The 22,320-nt window shown below is 38.8% G+C and overlaps 1 protein-coding gene across 1 annotated transcript in view; it reads right to left on the bottom strand.

Moving 5' to 3' along the window:
- RYR2 (ryanodine receptor 2) overlaps positions 1-22,320 on the bottom strand; it is a 648,519-nt gene that overhangs the window by 188,249 nt on the left and 437,950 nt on the right. The window contains exons 43-52 of the mRNA XM_075924816.1: positions 20,309-20,423; positions 19,171-19,303; positions 17,184-17,287; positions 15,877-16,012; positions 14,706-14,892; positions 13,337-13,439; positions 11,328-11,448; positions 8,711-8,880; positions 6,458-6,678; positions 3,743-3,833 (exon numbers count right to left, since the gene is read on the bottom strand). Coding sequence (XP_075780931.1) covers positions 3,743-3,833; positions 6,458-6,678; positions 8,711-8,880; positions 11,328-11,448; positions 13,337-13,439; positions 14,706-14,892; positions 15,877-16,012; positions 17,184-17,287; positions 19,171-19,303; positions 20,309-20,423 — 1,381 coding nt within the window. The remainder of the gene's footprint in view (positions 1-3,742; positions 3,834-6,457; positions 6,679-8,710; positions 8,881-11,327; positions 11,449-13,336; positions 13,440-14,705; positions 14,893-15,876; positions 16,013-17,183; positions 17,288-19,170; positions 19,304-20,308; positions 20,424-22,320) is intronic.

Here is a 22,320-nt window from a genome sequence, read left to right as displayed (position 1 = left end):
CTATTCACCTCTGAGTTTAATCACCTGTAAAACAGGTAAAAATAATTCTTACATCTCATATATCTCAAAGGTGCATTCTTAAATTTAATTGAGATACAGTGCTTTGAGAATTTAAAGGAACAATGCAATAAGGAACAATGCAATAAAAAAAGATAAATCATAATTACTGTAATCCTTAATGTTTCACTTACAAACAGAAGCTCTCAGAGAAATAAAATCCTCCTAATGAGAGGAGACTAAAAATTATCTGTATTAAATAATAAGTATTTTTGATGAGTGATTCAAAACATTAAACGCAACACAAGTTACGGGAAATTATTTCATTTCTGCACATAATTTATTTTCTATATAATATTTTTCTTCAGAAATGTTGGGGCAGCCCTAAATCTAAAGAAGTTATGTAGAGAACAGCATCCCATTTATCATCCTCCAGGCATGCTGACAGCAATGTTCAATGATAGAAGTTCTTCATCTTTTCCACACAATGACCCTATATTACAACAACAAAGAACATCAGGACTCCCTGCTCAATCTGGCTATAAATAAAAGGAAAACTGTTCAGAGTCCCTTGGACCTGCTTGCTCCACCTTCAGGGATAGAACCCTTAGGCTAAGAATGCATGTTCTATGAAGCATTTATGAAAGGCAACAAAAGTGAATTCTTTCTAATATTTTGAAATTGCCTTCACCAAAAGGCCAACAGCCATATAGCAAAATTGTTCAGCATTGAAAAAGTTGCTGAATTAGAATCTTAAAGCAATTGTGGAGCATCAGGAGACTGCTTTTAAGTGACCATAAAGAAGTGGCATTGTAAAATTACCATTCCACTGCCTCTGGAATCTATCTTTGTAATGCTATTGGTCCCTATTTCCATGCTATTTTAGTGTTCTTGGTTTTCTGGGCTGGAATCCTGAGATTATTTTAGCATCAAATTGATATTTCTCATGGGCTATGTCTACATTGGCACCCCTTTCAGGAAAAGGGATGCTAATGAGACCAGTCGGAATTGCAAATGCCGCGGGGGATTTAAATATCCTCCGCGGCATTTGCATGAACATGGCTGCCGCTTTTTTCCCGCTCGGGGTTTTGCCGGAGAAAAGCGCCAGTCTAGACGGGATCTTGCAGAAAATAAGCCCTTTTCCAGAAGATCCCTTATTCCAACTTTCCTTTCAAGTAGGAATAAGGAATCTTGTGAAAAAGGGATTATTTTCCGCAAGATCCCGTCTAGACAGGCGCTTTTCTCCGGCAAAACCCCAAGCAGGAAAAAAGCAGCAGCCATGTTCATACAAATGCCGCGGGGGATATTTAAATCCCCCGCGGCATTTGCAATTCCGACTGGTCTCATTAGCATCCTTTTTCCGGAAAGGGGTGCCAATGTAGACGTAGCCTTGATGTATTGTCATTAATATGGAGAACCCTTTAGAATTTCTAAAAACAGTAAAAACTTAAAAAACAATGAATAGTCTAGTAGCACCTTAAAGACTAACAGAACATGTAGATGGTATCATGAGCTTTCGTGGGTATAACCCACTTCTGTCATCTGAAGAAGTGGGTTGTACCCACGAAAGCTCATGATACCATCTACATGTTTTCTTAGTCTTTAAGGTGCTGTTAGACTATTTATTGTTTTTTTAAGTTTTACCTGTTACAGACTAACTCGGCTACCCCTCTGAAGCTTAAAAACAGTAGTTAGCAAGGAAGTCAAACAATAGATATATCTCTTTATAGAAGAGTTCCAGAATATTAAAGATAATTATTAAGCTATTTGTTAAATTAATCTTAACAATGCTGCAAACAAAAACACATTCCATTGACAGATGACTCCACCTGCCAGAAAGTAAGTAAATAAAATATTCAGAGTCGCAGACACCAAAGGAGGCACCTGACTTTTATCTTTTCATAACTAAGAACAAATCACAAGTCAAAACCGAATGTATATTAGAATAGAGATACTAAATGCAAAGTTTAGAGGGGTAGCCGTGTTAGTCTGAATCTGCAAAAGCGGCGAGAAGTCCTGTGGCACCTTATAGACTAACTGAAGTGTTGGAGCATAAGCTTTCGCGGGCAAAGACCCACTTTGTCTTCATGCATCTGACTAAGTGGGTCTTTGCCCACGAAAGCTTATGCTCCAATACTTCAGTTAGTCTATTATGTGATGTTATAACTCAATGGAATCTTCAGAAAGTCCTGCAGATTAGGCAGGGAGGATTTTGACTACAGTCAAAAGTGTATTTATATTCTAGGTGTACATTCCATGGATTTAAAAAGAGAATCCAGTATTGTAAAGATTTTCAGACTCAAAGCAAGATCAAGATATGTAATGTGAAGCACAGAAATCTTTATCACACATGTAGAATCATAGCTGTGACAAATGTGACAACTGCTTGCCATATCTTTGGGAGACCTCATTGAATTAAATGTACGTATCTTTTGTGTCCATTTTATTAAATGATTGATTCAGTATTATTGTGAGTCAAGAGTGTATGTAACCGAGATGTGAGATCTGGAGGAGGAGGGTCAAAGGACTACGTTAAAGTGTGTCCTGTCCTGAGGTCAGGGGACGGGACTCGATGACGTCTCGAGGTCCCTTCCAGTCCTAGTATTGTATAATTTCTGTGTGCCAGACAAGAATGGAGTTTTAGAACAAAACATATTAAGTTATTTTCCTGAGGAATATCTAGGGGGGGGAGGTGGATGTGAATCCCTCAACTCTGGCTATGCAAAAACCCAGTCTTTTGCAACTATGACTTGTGTGTTGCTGATCTATTACTGAAGACCAAACCTGAACTGTGAAAAAGAAATGGCTCCTCTGCCCAGCCTGTGTGTGGATTCTGAATCTGAAACAGACATGACATGAGCTTGTAAAATATGGGACAACCCACCAGACACCAACCAGAGCCCAAGTTTGGAGTTGGGGGGATTTCTGGTAAGCTTTTCGCATCCTTATAGTTTTTTAAAATGTTTTTAATACATTTTTTCTAAAATGCTTTCACCTTTAGAATAAACTTGCTTACTTATAAAGAGCTGTGCAGTTACTTGTAACTCAGGGAAATCACATTGTTCATAACTTCCAGAGAGAAAGCAAAACACAGAGTTTAGCCTTCTATGTTGTCTGGCTAGCCGAGTACCATCACAGTGTAAGCAAGAAACTTCACAGTATGGAAAACTCTCAGTCAGGAGGAAGAGAGGCATAAGTTTCTATCCAAAAGAGGTGACAGATGAAATTAACCATGACCTGCTTTTTCTAGGAGGGAGAAAACCAAAATAAAAGCTGTGTTGGGAAATGATCAGATGGGATTTCTCATAGCACACTTAAAAACAGTGGGATATAAGGCAGTGAAGGATTCAGCTCCTATCACACTGAGGCTTTACTCAGAGGACTCTGTGTTGGGAATCTTGTCAAAGCGAGGATCTAAGTATCCATTCATGGATCAGAGCTGCAAACACTATTAGCAGTCAACAGAGCCTGAAGACAACCTGAATGGTAGGGAAAATATCTCTGCAGCTTGTTTCTTTCTCCAAGGCCTTGGAAGGGGAGTCTGAGAGATGAGGCATGGACTTTATACTTCTATGTGGACTGATCAGAAGTGGGCATTAGTGGCAGTCACAAAAATTACTCTTGCTCCTCGCCTTTTGCTACAGTGATAACATGCTACAGTTTCTTTTAAAGGATAAAATCAAGGCAACATACAGGGATGTACAAGAAGATTAAAATTTACCTTTAGTATAAACCACACACATACCTTCAGAGGCATCTTTGCATGTTCATTTAATAGAGGAACATCAAATACTAATCTCCTCAGCAAGTGTTGCATCATGGAAGGCCTCAATTGGCTGTAGGCAGACAAATAGTTCCAACAGAGCATCCAATTAACTTTTATGCAATAAATAAATGGGCAATACATTGTTCCTACTCCTTTAGATATTCCCAAATCCAGGAAGTGATATAATTTTGTTGGTGACACAGCAGATTGAAAATGTGTGAGAAGAAGATGGAGAGCAAATAATAGAGGCATAAATTAAACTTCCAAAGTATACTACTTCCAGTATGCGCATATATATATATATTACAAAAAACATGAAAATGCCATCCCTAAAATAGAGAACAGTTGCAAATCAGAACATGTTATATTCTGATACTATACTTGATTGTCACCTTGCACTCTCAGTGGCAATGGAACATTTTTAATACCGTGGGTGCTGAAAGCCAGATTCATTGCCCCTCTCCCTGAGCTACAGCTGGGAGTAGGGCCATGTCCTTGGAGAGGGGACCTGGACAGAGGTAAGGGGGCTTATACTGTGCCTATGTGGATTTTGTAACACATGAAAAGAAGCACACAAGGAAAATCTTTTTTGCACTGATGAAGCCATATAAGCTAAGTTTTAATGCTGTGGATGTGTAACTCTAGTAGGGCCCATAAATTGCTGGGCATCAGCTAGAAAGACTGAACAAATAACAGAGATTTGTCTAGATGTCACTCTATAATAGACAGAGAATATACATAAAAAGTCTCTCAAGTAACAGAAACTGTGAACATAACAGATATGATATTGACATTATCAAGATTAAAGTGTTGTAAACTAAGATTTTGGTAATATTACCTTTGAGAAAAGGTTAAAAAAGTCTGAGTATGTTTAGCCTTGCAGAAACAACAACTGATAACAGCGTCCAAATATGTTAAGAGTTATTAGATAGAGGAAGGTGATCAATTGTTTTTCATGTTCACTGATGGTAGGATAAGTAGTAATCAGATTTATATACAGCAAAAGAGATTTAGGTTACATATTAGGAAAATCTTTCCAACTATAACATGAGTTAAGTACCAGAATAGGTTACTAAGGAGTGTTATGGAATCCCCATCACTAGAAGATTTAAAAACAGATTAGACAAACATCTGTCAGAGGTCATCTAGATAAAATTGGTCTCACATCAGCACAGGGGGAAGGACTAGATAATCTCTCAAGATACCACCCAACCCTCTAGTTCTATGGTTTTATAATATAGTGCATTAAGAATGACAGTACACTGCTTTTATTTATTCTGAACTTCAAAACTACCACTAACCATATAAGTTCCCCCTAGACTTTGCAGGTTCCTAGTAAGCCCTGCACAGGGGCTCAGGGCTGCAGTGGGGAAGAGATCATTGAGGCACTCCTTCTCGTCATGCCCAGTGGGGAGGTGCCCAGGTAAGCCCAAGCCTCAAAACCCTGCCCCAGCTTGAGCCCCCTACCCGAGTATCCTCCTGCATCCCACAGTCCTCATCCCTGGTGACACCCAAAAGTCTGACCCTGAAGCCTGTACCCCCCTTCTGCACCCAATCCCCAGCTCCTCCTCAAACCTGCAGCAGGCCTTCTATACCCCAAACCCTTCATCCCCACCCCACCTCAAAGTCTGCCCTCAATCCAGAAGCATTGCACCCCCATCCTCTGTCCCAGCCCTGAACCCCTCAACCGCAGACCCCCCTCCAGAGCCTACCTCCCAGACAGAGCCCTCAAACTCCTGCTCCCCAACCCTCAGCCCCATCCCAACACTCAGAACCCCTTGGCCCCATTCCCAGCACATGAATTTTGTTACTTGCACCACCGTAAAGGTGATGTATTGTACTTCATCACCACACTGGTGCACATAACAAAATTCATTCCACTCGGGGTAGAAAAAATTTCAAGGAACAATGGCAGTAATACAAAGTGTGTGTCGCTTTTGAACTGATAAGGAAGTTCATTAGGAAAAATCTTGGGTTTATCATTTTCAAAAGTACATAAATGATATAGGTGTGTAAGTGTTCTTGAGTACTTTCACATTCTGAAAATGGGACCTGCACACTTTTGAAAATTTTGTACATGGACTGCTAGACTTGAGAAGGAAGAATACAGACAAAAATTCCAAGATGTAAAGAGGGTGACATTATGCAACTGATAGGTTGGAGACTGTGTTGAGCACAAACCACTATATTAGAAGTCAGCTAGAAATTAAAAAGCAGCTGATAATGGAATAGCTTCACTAAGCAATATAACCTTCTACCATAAATCACCGCACTGAACTATCAGTTTGTAATGTTTAAAATGTTCTTTAAAATGATACTCTGCTATGTTCATATTTATTAATGTTCTTATTTATATAGAGTTTTTTCCCTGTTGGAGTACATTCTCGTGTTTGCTTACTGAGGTTAATTAAGAAGACTCTGTTAATAGAAGAGCATCATAAAATTGTATCTACATATAATTACAAGTTTGTGATATTAATATAGCCAAAACTATATTTAACACATCTTTCCCAGATGCCAGCAAAAATGGAAGAATACACAGTGCCTCAAGAGTGACCATATATTAAATAAAATCCATAACCATGCTTCTGATAAAAGATGTCATGTAGTTTGCTTTTCTGCCTTCATAGTTTTGTATATATCAATTTCAATATAGCAACTCATTTGTCTGTGGAGTCAGGGATATTCACTTACCCACAAATAGAGAGTAAACATTCTTCAATTGAATCCCGCTGAGCTTTGGTAAGAGAGCAGCCTTTGGAGAGTCTGTACACGGTATGTAATAAGGAATCTATGAGGGAGGCATGGTGTTCCGTGCCAGCAAAAAGAGGAGCACATCTGGTCAACAAAGGCAGGACTGCAGTACAAAGGTATCGATTCAGAGCCAAGGCCATGTCTGTAGCACTCAAAGCAGCCTACGGAAGAAATTGAACCAAAACAATGAGACTTGTTTGATAAATATTGTTACAAAGGAAAATAACTACAACTGCAGTTTTTTATTTCATAATATATGTGGGAGGAATTAATTTTCCAAAGCACAATGGGAAAACTCTCCTCCCTTCATTTCATATATGATACCATTACACACTATTATTTTTCAAAACTACACTATAATTATTTTGTGGAAAATATCACAGACAACGATGAAATTTGTAAAAGTAATGGGACTCAATACACAGAGAAACAGACAGTATAAATCCTAAAATGTGTACGTTCCAGTATAACCTCCTATATTCAGTCACTCGTTACAGACATGCTACTTACCATATACAGAGTTTCAAAATGAAAAGATATATTTCAAAAAATTGAATTATATATACACTACATAAAAGATGCCAAAAATAGGGATCCACAAAACCTTTGCTTTAAAGTGCACTCTTCCTGTTGTCAGCATAATTGCATCAGTCTAATTTCTACTTAGTTGTACAATGCACAGATATTATCTACAGTACTGGGCTCAAACTGCTAAAGTTATTCTGAATTCTCTAAAGGTCATGAAACCTTGACATGGGGTTTTGGGTCAGACATTAGAGAGACTGATGCTGCTTGCAAAAGTCAGGTGCATATTTAGATTCTGAATACACCACACATGGAGGTACAATACAAGGCTTTGTTTCAAGTCCTCTCTCTTTTACACACACAAAGGAGTGTGTTTAAAGTATCACCTCTGGGTAGTCACACCTCTGGCAATGCTGCACTTTGGAGCTTTCTGGAAAATAGGAACAATTAAGGTCAAACCTGAGGTAACAGAAGAGCTGTGTAGCCTCTAATTGCCTTGATTCTTTCTGCTAAATTCAAGCATTCTATGAAATCAAAATTCCTGAAAAGGTTCACTTTTTGGAACTAATGTTCTTGGTGCCCATAATAAATGTGGACCCTACATCCAGTATTGACTTGCCTGGTATTTAAACCAAAAGCAGCTTGACTTGCTTCTTCACATACAAAAAAATGTTTATATTTTATTCACATTTGCACGTTTTCCCCCCATTACTCTGAAAACTAGATACTTCCTTTAAAAAATGAACCCTTAACCTCTACAAAATCTGATCATATCAAATAGACACCAAGTGAACTACATTTCTGATACCTTTGCTTTAAAGTGCACTCTTCCTGTTGTCAGCATAATTGCATCAGTCTAATTTCTGTAACTGTAGAATGATGATCAGTTTAAAAACAAGTTCCTGAATAGAGACTAAGGAAATATAATACCTTCTCAAACAAAATATCTGCTTCTGATGTAGAGAGTTACAAAATTTCCCCCTCTATTTTACATCTTTTAGCCTTTCAGAATCAGCAAATAATAGTATCGATCATTTTATATTATAACAACAACAACAACAACAAATATATAATAAGACTATCATTCCAAGGAAGGCAAAAATTCTGTGCCACAAGCAGCAATACTTATGGCTCTTCAGACTTTTTTGCCTCCTTCTATCTGGACTCTTGAAGGCCAGGTCTCAGCCTTCAGACTCCCTTTTTCCTCCCATCCCATGGACAGACCATGACTGAAAGTAAGAGATGATTCTAAGGCAGAAATAGAACACGGTCAAGAGAGTTCCAGAGGTAAGAGGCAGACCCAGATCATGGGATTATGGAAAAGAAATCCTTTACCCCATTTCCCTAGAGAAAGGTCCTCAGGCACCATAGGTACCTGATTGGATTCTAGATCCAGGACTCAGGCTCTGAAGGTCTCTTTGCTGGGAAAGACTCTGGGCCTCTGCAGATGGTAGTCCTGGCCTTGAGGTGTGAATATTCTATGAAACAAGCATTCATCTGGAGAATGTCTCTTGCCTGCTTTTTATATGTTCTCAAAGATCAGTGGCAGCAGGGAGTGCTTCCTGTGTGCAGGAATGGGCAGAGGCCCTCTTGAAAGACAAGACTGTGATTTTGTGCAGTGCTTGCCAAGCTAAAGGACCTGACAAATCAAAGAATGTAAATTTTTACCGTGTCTAAAGAGGCAGCAGCACGGAGATCTGGCAGAAAGCCAACTTCAAGGAGATGTAGAAGGAATTCCTGGTCCTCAATTCCATAGACTCTGTCAAGGAACAAAACCATGGCTGCCTTGTGATCTGGGCAAAACCCCGCTGACATGTCAGGTTCCACCACAGTACCATCTAAAAGGAAGCAATAAGGGTCAATAAAAGGGTACTGAGCATCTGTTAATATCTGTACATTTTCCATGTGTTTATATTACACAAAGGCAACCAGTTCATAGCCTGACTGACTAAAATGCATAAGGTAACCTAAATCCAGGTAAATCCTATAGTATAAGCATGCAGTCTCATTCATATGCTGGATGCCAAAGCAGTCACACTAGCTAACTCTCTTCTGCAGAATAGGAAAAGTACCCTGTAATATATTGGGTTCACTAAAAAAGTCCAACAGAAAGTGAGCAGGAAAATGAGGCTGACTTGTATATCTCTGGACCGCACGGAGTGCAGCACTGAAGAGAATACCTGTAAGGTAGGTTTATTAACAAAAGTAATAAGAACAAGAGATTACAAGAAAAAAATCTAAAACTGGACCGTTTACTACATGATCTTAAAAGGTGATAGAAATTCAGAGCTATTTTTTGAGCTTAGGAAGTATACACATAAAATTTATCCTTGATGACACAACCAAAATGCTGGTAGTAAAGGATCTCTATTGTTATGTTTGAAAACATAACACAGAAATGTTTTACCTTGTGATACTTTCTTTGTGTAACTCAAATAACCCTTTTTATTCTTGTGGTTTATATAGTGCTGTTTAGTTATCACCTCCATCTATCATATGTTCATATTTGTAAGGTAATTTAGCCTTCTTGGGTTTGAAAGACTGTGTTACAATCAGGATATTCTTGTGCTGTAAGTGCTGAGGTAAGACAAGCTGCATCCATGCCTGTAAATGCAGAGTTATAATTCTGCTAAATGCCAGCCCCCTTGACCTGACTCTGCTCCTGCCATAAGTCCTATGCAGTCAGGCTTGGAGTCCCACTGAATTTATTTGGTCTGTGTTGGGTCCACGTGTGGGTGGAGGGATATGCTCATGCGGAATTCACTGATGGATAAGGATTATAGCTTAGGTTTACACGAGAGCTGGAAAGTGTAAATTCCAGTCTAAGGAGACTGTGTTAGCTCTGATCAATCTGGCATGCTAAAATACAAGTGTAGCCAATGTACATGAGCTATGGGAGGGACTAGCCTGCCAAACTGTAATCTTATCCGAGAACGTAGGTACGTACTCAGAGAACCTTGTCCTTATCACCTCTGTGACCACACTTCTATGTTTAGTGTGCTAGCACAATCAGAGCTAGTGTGGGTATGCTGGAATTTAAACCTACCTTCCTGCTCCCGTGTGGGCATATTGTAAAGTTAGCAGTGCTAGAGATAAAAAACATACAATATAAATTCTGGTGCAGGAACTAGGGTTTAGCTTGCCAATCTCTCAGGCAAAGAAATGGCAAGTTAGATTATTTTTCAGAAAAATAGAAAAAAATACATTTGTGGCTATAAAGTCATGGAGCATCCACCTGTTGTGGAGCTGCAGATGTGCCACACCATAATTTCCCCTGACTGGGACTAAGGATGTGAACGGGTAACTGGTTAGTCTGTTACCCAGTAAGCATCACTCTCTCAGCAGCACAGACAGCCCCAAGGAAGGGGTGAACCTGGAGCAGGATCCTACTTAATCCATTAACTGGTTAAACCTAAAGAAATATTAGTTAACTGATTAATTGGGATTTTACATCCTTAATTGTGATGGCAGTCAATTCACTTGAGCAGCACGGGGCAAGGAGAATCCAACACACACTAACAAAATAGTATACCCCTTGTAATAATGTTTCAGGACAGGAGCAATCATAACCAACAGTTTGTAGCGTTCTCACCTCAGCACCCTGGTTCAGAACTCCCAAATGTTAAAGTCCACAAAACAAAATCTGACTCTGGTGAGCAGAGTCTGCTAGAGACTGAAATAGAAACCACCATCCACTGCAGCCTGCATGGCTCTGAAATTTTATGTATAATTTGCCAAGAATGAAAAGAATAAAGAATGTTCATAGCCTTTTAGATTGAATGGTTTAAATAAAATATTGGATGGACCTTTTTTTTTTTTACAAAAGCCAGATATGAACAATGGAACTTGTCTTAAGTGGTATCATAAAAAGACAGTTAAATTTGCTTGCTGAATAAATTACACTGGACACCCTGGGATACATTAAAGTAGCTCCTTAAGACAAAGATGTCTAGAAGATGATCCTTCATAGAACTCATTTTGTTCTGTTCCCCGTAATAAGCCTTCTCTACTTTCTCACATATTCATTGTTAAGAGATCTGATTGCTGTTTTGAATGCACTGATGACCCACTGAAATTAGTGTAATTTTTTGCCATTGATTTAAAAATGGACATAGAGTCATTGTCTAGAAAACCAAAAAAAAGCGGTATGACTTTTCAAGAACACATATGGCGAATAATTAAATTCCCCAATGTGGGGAAATTGGGAATAATATTTACATATTAACAGCCAAATTCAAAAGAATGAGCTCGTGGGGGAGAAAGAAATGCACAGCAATCATCTTACCTTTTGCTATTGTTGGCATGTGGAAAGGAATGCTAATTACACCCACCAAATCTTGCAGGGGAATCAAAGATCGCAGAATAGACCTGATCCTAATGGCTTCTCCTTTGCCAGCATGGATTAGCTAATGAAAGAGTAATAAAAAATTATCAATTAATGTTTTTTCCTGTAATTGCCTGAATAGTCTAGAAACCTTCAGAAGTACACATTTGCAAAAATGAGTGCTGAGTCAAATAATCATTAAATATACACATTTTACACAATATACTTCATTTGTTTTGATCCAGATGCAAATTTATGGACCTAGAAGCATGACAATTTTATTAATCAAGTAGAATAATTACATTTTCAAAGTGAAGTGATGGGACAACTGGGGAAGAGGGCAAAGTGTCAACATATAACGTGAATGAAAATCCATGATATGCTGATGAGTTCAGCTATTATGTCATAATCTGCTTCACTGTCTTTATTGGTTTATGGATCTTTCAGGGTGGCTCTGGGTTTATGATAACTAGATCAAAATAATATTTATTCTTCAAATAAAACAGCACACAAACATACACAGTAAACTTTTAATACAGATGCTTCTATTTTTTAAGAATGTCTAACCCTACATAAATGTCTTCATCTGAAGAAGTGGGTTGTACCCACGAAAGCTCATGATACCATCTATATGTTTTGTTAGCCTTTAAGGTGCTGCTAGACTATTCATTGTTTAAGTTTTTCAAGTTACAGACTAACTCGGATACCCCTCGGAACCTATATAATCTTTGAGTATTCCTTCAGCACTTTACAGACTAACAAAAAATATATAAAATCCTGGGCTTTCATGGGTAAAATATGACATTTATGGGAACCTGTGCAAGACCATATTATTTTAGAGAAATGAGGCCATATTTTGAACTTCAATGTGCCCAAGAGGTCCCTACCTCATATTTCCCACTTCCAATTACTTTTCCCATCCACACGTACATCTAGTCATAACCTAGACCCCAGTCCTGAAAAAAAACAACCATACTTAATAAGTGTGGGAGAAGCCCTAATAAATTTGGCGAGATCACTGACATACATAAAGTTAAGCATGTGTATAAGTTTATAAGTGCAGGACTGGGGCCTAAACTGTAAACTTTCTAGTGTACAGTCTGTCTCAATTATATATTTGTATAGCTCCCTAGCACACAAAGATCCCTGATTGTTGACTAGTATCCTAAATGATGCTAATGCAGTAAATGATGGAATACAAGTTATATCTCTGGGAACAGTGTTAATTATTCATGTTTTAATGGAAGGCAACATCATTTTTACTTTCTTTTATATGTAGGCTCAAATGTACAAAATACTGCTTGGGGATTTTTAAAGAAATAGTTTACAACTATGAAAAAGAGAGCAGTGTGTTCCGGATAGTCTCACCACCACATGGGAGAACATAGTTCAAGAGTATCTTCTTGATGCTGCAGGCCACTGTACGGGATATTTTCAGTCTCCTGGTAGAAAAGAAGGCAACCTGACAACTTGGTTTCTGCCTATTCATAACTTCAGAAATTCGCAGAGGGTTACAGTCATCAGAGACAAAACAGGGAAGAAACAGAAGTTCTCCAACATTTTTCTTTGATGAAGATTTCTAAACTATTGGGCAAAAATGGTAATCTTAGAGCCATGTGGTATAACTTGACTGATTCTCTGCTTTCCCTAGAAGCCCATACACACTGGTACACACACTGGAGATTCTGCAAATGTCAGAAGAGCAAGTTAGTGGAGCTCAGATATGCCACACAGATTCTGAAGGCAGAATTGTGCCTCTGCCTTAAGAAAACAGCAGCTGGACATTGGTTTTAACCAATCTCAAAATTCTCCCACATACAGTTTATTTAAATCATATCTGCACATTTAAATATTGTAACATTGTTTCAGTACATAGGGAGTTACATGTGTTGTTATGAAAAGGCCAATGAACTAAAAAAAACACCAAATCATCAGTAAGAACGTAGTGGTACCTGCAGAGACAAACTTACATGCATTTCAGGGGCACAACGTCCCAAGAGGTCAATCAAAGCAGCATAAAAAGTCATGATGGCGTTTCCCATGTGGATAGTGTCATCTTCTTCTTCCATCTCACTTTTATTCATTTGTTAAAGAAACAAAATATGAAAAAATATTTTTTCACAATCTATGGAATCAGCACAAAGTTGGGGCCAAAATCAGCTCATGCTTACACTAGTCAAAACCCAAGGCAACGCCTTCATCCTCAGAGAAGTTATTCTGGATTTATGCCAAAGCAACTAAGAGCAGGAATCTTACAGATGCTGTGCGACTTGAATATAGGCATTCTGGCTTGCAGCTATGAGCTCAGAGAGAGAAGCAGTGTCCCACTTGGCTGAAGATCTACACCCCAGGGAGTTTTTCAAGTAGAGAATATTTCCTGCCTCACATGATAGTATTTTTAAAATAGGGTAATAAGAAATACTGAATTCCCTAAATCTACTATATATTTTAGGAAGTTTATGCGTCAGCCCATCTGTGTGTCCATCCATCAATCTTATGCGGTGAGAGCTAGGACCACCCAATTTGGTATGCAGCTTGCTCTTACCATACCTTGAAACAAAGTCAGGGGTTGGTTGCACCAGGACAATGGGATGTGCATGGAATGCGACTGTTTTGCATCAAACAGAAAGGGAAGGAAGTGGTAGCAGGGACAGTTATACTCATCAAATGACCAGGAGGGCAGCAAGCATGAGGGACAGTTATACTCATGAACAGGGCTCGTCGAACCGCGGCGAGTCCTGCTTGCCAGTCGTGCTGTCCGGCGATCTGCGCATGCGCAGATCATTCTTTGCATGTGCAGATTGACCAAACCCAGCTCTTCCGGGTTGCAATCTACTCGCCATGGGTGAGTAGATTGTAGTATTTGTCGAGCCCTGTTCATGAAAGACCATAAGGGGGGCTGCAAATGCACGAGTCCCAGGAAGCAGCCACTGGTCAGCAGCACAGCCCTTGCCAACCTGGGCTGCCTGTGAGAAGCAGCTGCCTACCATGCTATGCAGCCCCCCTGCCATTCCAGGCTGGCCCTGGGGAGCAGCTGGAAGCAGCTACCCAGCATGCCACGCAGCCCCCACTATCCCAGGCCAGTCCCATAGAGAAGCTGGAGGGAGGGCTGTGTGGCTCCTCCCCCACCCTGGCCCAATCCTGGGGACAAGGCAGCAGGTGGCCTGCATGATCTGACCCCACCCCACCCTGGGCTGGCCCCAGGGAAAAGTTGGTGAGCCAGCAACATGGCCCCTGCCCACCAGGCCATCCCCAGACCTGGGCAACAATGGGTAAGTTTTCTAACAGGACTATAAAACAAAAAGTTGTAGGTAAACTAAACAGCTCTATTGCACCTACAGAGTTTTACTGGATCCAGTACTTGGAGAAGGTCCATCTCTGGTAGAATCTTCTGATATTTTTATAGCTTCCTCCATAGCAGCAAGTAATCCGTTACCTCCTTCCCCTCTCAATGCTGGACCAAAGCACTCAGGACGGCGAATAAGCAGCCTGACCACCACATTAGCATTCTCTTCAACACTCTCTCCTAACATCGTATAGAAAAAATAATGGTCAGTGGATCAATTCAGCATACATCCAAGATACAATCTGCTCTAAGATGGGTAGTGAAGACACATTACATAAGCATTAGTACAATACAGGCTGTACTTAAATATCGAAGACAAAATTCAACTTTATTCAGCTATTCTGTAAAAAAACCCAGATGTATTAAATTGTCTAGTGCAGGCAGAAAGAAGCAAAGATTAGTGTTTGCATATTTAAATTATTTCATTCTGCTGTGGTTCAATGCAGCATTCAGAAATTTCATATAAATTAGAACTTGGTATTGTGAAATCATAAAGACATGGAATGTGTTAGATTATATGTAAATTTTATCTGCATAGAATCTAAAAGATTTATAGAAGAAATTCAACAGATATAGTAGCTTGTTTATGAGCTCTTAGCTCAGCAGTATAAAGCTGAATTTTATATTACACTCACACTGAAACCCAACTTCTGGTGATTATTGCCTAAAAGTTAAGAATACAGTATCAGAATATTTATATTACTTAATTTAAAACTAAATTATGGTCCAAAAAGTCACTAACACATATGTCATTTACTTGTGGAAAAATTCATATCAGTGTCAGAGGGCCAGTTCAAGAACCAATGCACCAGTTAAACACTTAAACCCCATTGATATAAGCTTCCTGAGTCACATCAGCTTTCCTTATTCATGAAGTTGGATTTTAACTTTTTTGCTATCTCATGATCTCTGATCTATGATGACGGCATGTACATATTAGATGCTCATCTGCATGCTGATTTAGACCCCAGCAAGCCAGAACGTGAACCTGATTCTATGTACTACAGAAAATTAAGCGTGCGAGAGCAGAGTCCATATAGTGACTTACTTCATGGCTACACTGTAGAGTCACACCTTGGCTTGCTGTGCAATAAGTTGCCATGCAGAAAAGCTCTCAGTGACAAATGTTATATATACAATTATTTAAACATTACAGAACAGTACCATTGCAAAAAACTGCAAATCGGAGAAAATCCAGATACCGCTCTCCTTCAACCGGATTCCATCCAATGTCTGGATAGCCCTTAGAAACCAGCAAAGGACAGCTTTGCAAACCACACCCAGCTAAATAGCGAACTACCTAAAAATAAGGTAAGATGAAAAAGGAAAAAACACATTAATTGTAAAAAAGGGGAAAAACACTGTTTTTAAAAAAAATAAAAATATAAAAAACAATTGGTCCTGCAGCACCTCAAAGACGAACAAAAAAGTAGATGCTATGATGAACTTTTGTGGGCACAACCCACTTCACGAAAGCTCATGATACCACCTACATTTTTTTTGTTAGTCTCTAAGGTGCTGCAGGACCATTCATTGTTTTTTAATTTTTTTTTCAGTTACAAACTAACATGGCTACCCCTCTGAGACTTTTAAAAGAGGTAGTTTACTCAAATACCCTCTAATCTGGCTTCCATCTTCTAAGCTCCACTGAAACAGCTCTATCTAAAATCTTGAATGATCTCCACTTCACCAAATCTAAGGACTGATACTCCATTGTCGTTATCTATTTTCACCTTTTGGCTCTGCTAAGCACAATCTACATTGTGAAATCTTGTCCTCTCTGTTCTCTTCTTTCTTCTTTAATCATTCTTTTGAGCACTTTGTTCAGCCCATATCATCCCTGCTCCAACTTTCAGTAAGCGTCCCAAATAACTCATTTCTTAGTTTCCTCCTGTTGTCCCTCTGCACTCTATTGATACTCAAAAACAATTTTCAACTCTCTTTCCGCTCATACCTTACAAAACTGGTCTTCCACTCTGATCAATCTCCTATCCAAACTAAAATTTTGGCTTGTTTTATTTCAATTTTTAGACATCTTATATTGCCTATCCAACCATCAACTTATATTCAATGAACCCCCAACAAGGCTCTCAATTCTCTTCTATCCCCCAACCTTTGCCTCTTCCTACTTCCTCCTTTTTCACTCACCAGGGAAAACAGTTCCATTGTCTATCATCTTTGATTTAGCCCTTCTTCTAGATCCTCAAATCCAGGCTATACCTGAACAACATATCTAACAGCCAGCCTTTCTGTAAGTGCATCTAAAGCTCCCATACAAATCTACTTCATCTCAGGTCTTGACTATTGCACTTGCCTCCTTGCCAGCCTAGGGCTACATCTAGACTACATCCCTCTGATGCAAAGGGATGTAAATGAAGCACTTTGAAAGTGAAAATGAAGCTGGTATTTAAATATCCCGTGCTTCATTTGAATAATCATGTAATGGCGCGCTAGAAAATATTGTCATTAACCTTCTCCAGGTCAGGCTCTCTCAAAGCTAGTGCAAGTTCATTGTTATCCATCACAGATGCTGCTGCAACATCTAGAGGGGTTGATCCTCGCATAGAAGGGGAAGCTGTTGTTAAAACAATTGCAAAAGTTAGTAATTAAAATATAAATAATAAAGAAACAATCTTACTAAATATTTTAGAAAAGTGTCTCTGCTATCTGCCCATCCCTGTATGAGCCCATTAGTTCAAGGACTCCTCCTAAACTCTAAGAGCTAGGACCACCAAATTTGTCATGCAGCTTCCTCTTATCATAACTTAAATTAAAGTCAGGTTTAGGTTGTGACAGGACAATGGGATGTGCTTGGATTGTGACTGGTTCTCATAAAACAGAAAGGGAGGGGTCTGCTAGCAGGGACAGTTATAGTAAATAATGACCACGGGGGCAGTAAAGGGCCAGAGATACGGATCAGGCCAGCTATAACCCTGTTGGACCTGTAGGGGGAGGGCATGGAGAAAGGGATAGCTCTATACTATTTCAGTGAGTTTGTCTGTATGTGTAGCTGTCTTTCCCATTTGTGTTTTCATTCTGAGAGTAATTTATGCAAAATCATCTTTTTAGTCTACAAATGTAAATGCTTAATTTTAGCTAGAAGATTTGTTTTAAAAAACAATGTAGGTAAACGGAAAGTTTAAAGAAAATCCACTTAGACATTGTTTCAGTTATGGATCATTGGAAAATATTTTTCAGATTTAATTTTTTTTCCTTTTCTTAAAAAACAGAACTAAAATGAAACTCCTCCAGTATTAGCACAATACTAGCAAAATTTTTCACAGTAACATTAACTAATCCAAATACAAACACAGAGTTAACTTATTTCCACTCTAAACATACTTTTGGGCTATGCTTCTTACATGCAATACTATATTAAACATGAATATTTTGAGCATGAAAATAATCAGATACAACTATGTGCCCCCACCAAAAAAAAAAAAACCACTAAAATAAAAGTAGCATTTGACATTTCTGTGCCATTTCTGAGCCAATAAGCATCATGGACAAGTTAATGTTAGTTTTAAAACCTTAATTTAGGATTCAGTTGTGAACCGGCTAGTACACTTGTTCAAGTGAACAAGCATCATCTCTCCCAAGCCCCATGAACAGGTGTGTAGGCTCTTGACTATGCCCCCTTCCTATACAACCCAAGTTCAGCATGGGTAGGGAGGAAAGAGGTGGAAGCAGAATAGGGGGGAGCAAGCATTGAACAGTGACTCTTACAACTAAATGTTTCTATTAAAGATCTTCTGCTTTGTTCACAGCCCGCAGGTGGGAGGCAAAACAAAAAAATAGTCAGCATAATGCTCTTCTATTGATATGTGTTTTAGTAGTTTAATTCCTGGACTGTCATTACTCATTAAAAGTGCTGTCATATGGGTGGAAATCAGGTAAATAGTGCATTTTATTAATATCAGCAGAATGGACTTAAATGGGTCCTATGTGTTGTGTAGTCTTGTCTTAATCTTTGTATGCATGCCTGTCAGTATGAAAGAAGCTATTTGCATATATTTGCATCTATATTTGCATGTATAGGCAACCACAGTTAAGATGCAGCCTTCGGCATAAGCTGAGAGTATCATTGTGGCTCCCAGGGCTTCCAAAGCTGAGTAGCTTTGCCCTAAGGCATTACATAATTTACTTGTTGAAATCTATGTTCATAATTTAGAGTTAATGTAGGGTTGGTGGGTCAGTGGATAACTGTTAAAGGTATTTTTTCTATAGAAATATAGAAATTCCTAGTTTGTTTGGGGTTTTGTTGTTGTTGTGGTTTTTTTTGTTTGTTTTTTAATAATGACGCTACCAAGCAGAATTTCATGTGAAGGACTGTTTTAAACATGAGGTTTGGAATTTTTCGGTTTTTTGAACTGTTTCTCCATTTATAACTCATAAATGAATGGAAACATTTACATGCACACACACAGTACTTAGGATACATTTTATCTTATTACTCACCAAGCCCAACACTGCTGTTTTCCAATAAATAACTGAGATGATCAAACATGGCCTTTTGATTCTGCCTGCTGATACGGCAGAAGTAACATAGAAAACGACAGCAATTTGCCACCATCTTAGGAAAGGTGATTTCCTAGACAGACAAGACTAAATTAGAGCTGCAAAATGTATAAAAATCACCAGCCTTTACATAAGCATCTTCAAGATTTTTTTAACAACAACATTAGGGTCCAGTCCCATCAAATGATTCCAAAGGCTGACCCCATTGAAATCAATGGGGAATGCTGAGTGTCTGCATCCTCCATTAAGTTTAGTTGCAGATTGTGGCCCTAACAAGAAAGAAAACTGGATTCACACCTAAATCCCTAGATTCAAATGCTGAAGTATGGGAAAGTTCAGATGCAGAGCCTGATCTAAAGGCCATCTCCAATCAGATGTTTCCAGAAAAATGTGTTAGTTTAAAACACTCTTAATTTTGGAAATCCCAAAATATACTTATATATATTTATATACTGATATATATATACTTATATATATATATAGCATAAAATAGAGTATGCTATAAATGCTTTTGTCTGTCCTTCCTTTCCCATGTGAGGATACAGTACTGCTCTCATCAGGTGCATCTACACAGCAAGACTTCACTCGAAATAAGCTACGTCAATTGCGTATTTCTTATTTTGAAATACGGAGCATTTAGACAGCCCTTATTTCAAAATAAAGCACTCTTCCTCTGACCTCCCATATTCCCATACAATGAGGGTTACAGGAGTTGGAGTACCAACCTTGACAGTATTTCGACATTATTTCCAAATAATTGCCTGCTGCATAGACACAGGCTAAGTTATTTAAAAATAACGCTAATTATTTCAAAATAATGTTGCTGTGTAGATGTACCTATCCTCTCCTAAATTAACAAGCAAAAATGGGATTCCTATAATGTAATATTATTAGGATAGTAATCAGAAGATATACAACTGCTACTATAAAATGTGAATCTGCACACTAAGAATTTGACCCTATATTGTAACAATGGGAAATGAATGGAAATTTAGGGCTCTCAGCTTGAGTTTCTCAGCATCTTGCAAGATCAAAGCCATATTCTAAATTCCTTTTTTCTACCAATGACGTTCTTTACCTTTGATTCTCCTCCTCCGAGTACATTTACCATCACCTCCATGACAGTCTCATGCATTCCTAGAGCCCTCATAAGATTAGGATGCTGGTAAAACACTTTATTATTCATGATGTCTCTATAAAGATATATAATAAGACAATGAATTAAAATGTACTGTTCAGGGAACATACATTAATGTATCTGTCACATGATACTCTTACAACAACCAGCCTGAAGAATAGTCCTGCTCTTGCAGTTCTTACTTAGACACAACCATCAGTGCTTTTATAGGACTGAACAGAAATAATCTGCCTTAAAATGTATCCCTCTAACATTTCCCAGACATTGACGCTTTTATTCCTTTTCAACTAAAGCCTAAATCTGATATTTCTTCTAATTTATTTTCATTGCCACATAAATACTGCTTAGTACTGTATAGTAAGGACTTTATATAGCTGAAAGGTTTTTAATTCAAAGATGCATTAATAAATAAAAGTCATAATGGAATAAAAACCACATATTGTTATTTCACAGACTTGCAGAGAAGAAAATCTGCAGCAAAACAGGAGCTATGGGTAAGTGACATTAATAAATTAACCAGTCTAAACCCTGTTCTGCAATTATTACTAAAGCAAATCTCCCATTGAAATCATTGTGATCTTAGCCTGAGTAAAGACTGGTAAATGGGACCCAAAATGATGTGACAAAGGAAGCGTCAATTATCTATTAAAAAACAATTATTCTGCAGTATGAAATTTCTGAGATTGATTCTAACTAGACGATTGCACAGGTTGGACATCCCTGATGCAGCACTCCCGGGACTTGACCAGTTCTGAATGAGGGAGTTTGCTGAACCACAGGAGGTCAATTCTGCCCCTCTACTTATGGACTTTCGGCTCTCCTGTGGTCCTTAGCAAACCTGGCAGGGCTCTCCTGCCCCCACCATGGGCTCCTAGTTCCACCCTAGGGCCACCACCACTCCACAGCAGCCAGGACTCGGCCGCCCCTGGGCCATCACTGCACCGAGGCTCCATGGGCTCTAGAGTTGCCAAGGTTCTGCTGACCCATGATTGTCAGGGCTTCAGAGCTACAGCTACATGGCTGCAGGAGCCACTGGGGCTGCCACTGTGCTGTGGTTGCTGAGCCATTGGGTTCCCAGCTCCACTCCCTGCCCCAGACTCCTAGGGCTCTCTGGTCCAACAATATCCATGGTCCTACCGGACCACAAGTGTTGCTAGACCAGAGAGTTTCAACCTGTAGTACACATGATTGAAGTGAAGGACTTTTTTTTCCAGTAGCAGAAAGTGTATTTGCAAACATTGCCCTAAATAATAGCACTAATAGTACAGATTATGTAGAAATGTGCCAGTCTTGTCTCCTCACTTTAGGAGTCTGCCATCAAGATCAAGAAAAGAACTGAGAGTTTGGGTAGAAAAGAATACATGTGTACACTGCTTCACAGTTTGAACTACAGAGGTGTGAATGGCAGTACACACCAAAGTACTTATAACATTCCTGTGTGGCTGCTGCAGACAAGAACAAAAAGGTCCCTAGTTCACAGTAGTGTTGTCCTTATTAAACAGCTACATTAATGCAGAAGAGGAACCTTTCAATTAATGACTGCAGCAGCCACAACCAGGAGTTACAATGATACTCATCCTCCATGTCAGTGCAGCACAGATATGTTTTCAGTTCCAGTTATCTGCTAGTCATAAAGAATTAGCTACATAAAGAACCACCATAAAATGTTATTAGTTTTGAATAAATGTTAACCTAAGTACATTATTGCTCAATAGCACAAGTACATTCTTTCCTTTCCATTGCACTTAGCAATGCAGCTTTAATATCAGCACTTATTTTGAAAATTAACTTATCGGTATTATTTTACATGAAGATGAAGATGTCTAATAAACAAATATTTTTAAAAGTAATTACACTTTTAAAAGCTGCAAGAAGCCTTCAAATTTTATGCATCTTAGAGATAAACTTGAAATCCATCAGGTCAGAGGGAAAATGACCAGATAATTATACGA

This window comes from Pelodiscus sinensis, chromosome 3 (genome assembly GCF_049634645.1).
Source record: "Pelodiscus sinensis isolate JC-2024 chromosome 3, ASM4963464v1, whole genome shotgun sequence".
NCBI classification, from domain to species: Eukaryota; Metazoa; Chordata; order Testudines; family Trionychidae; genus Pelodiscus; species Pelodiscus sinensis.
This window is presented reverse-complemented; position numbering and strand designations above follow the sequence as displayed.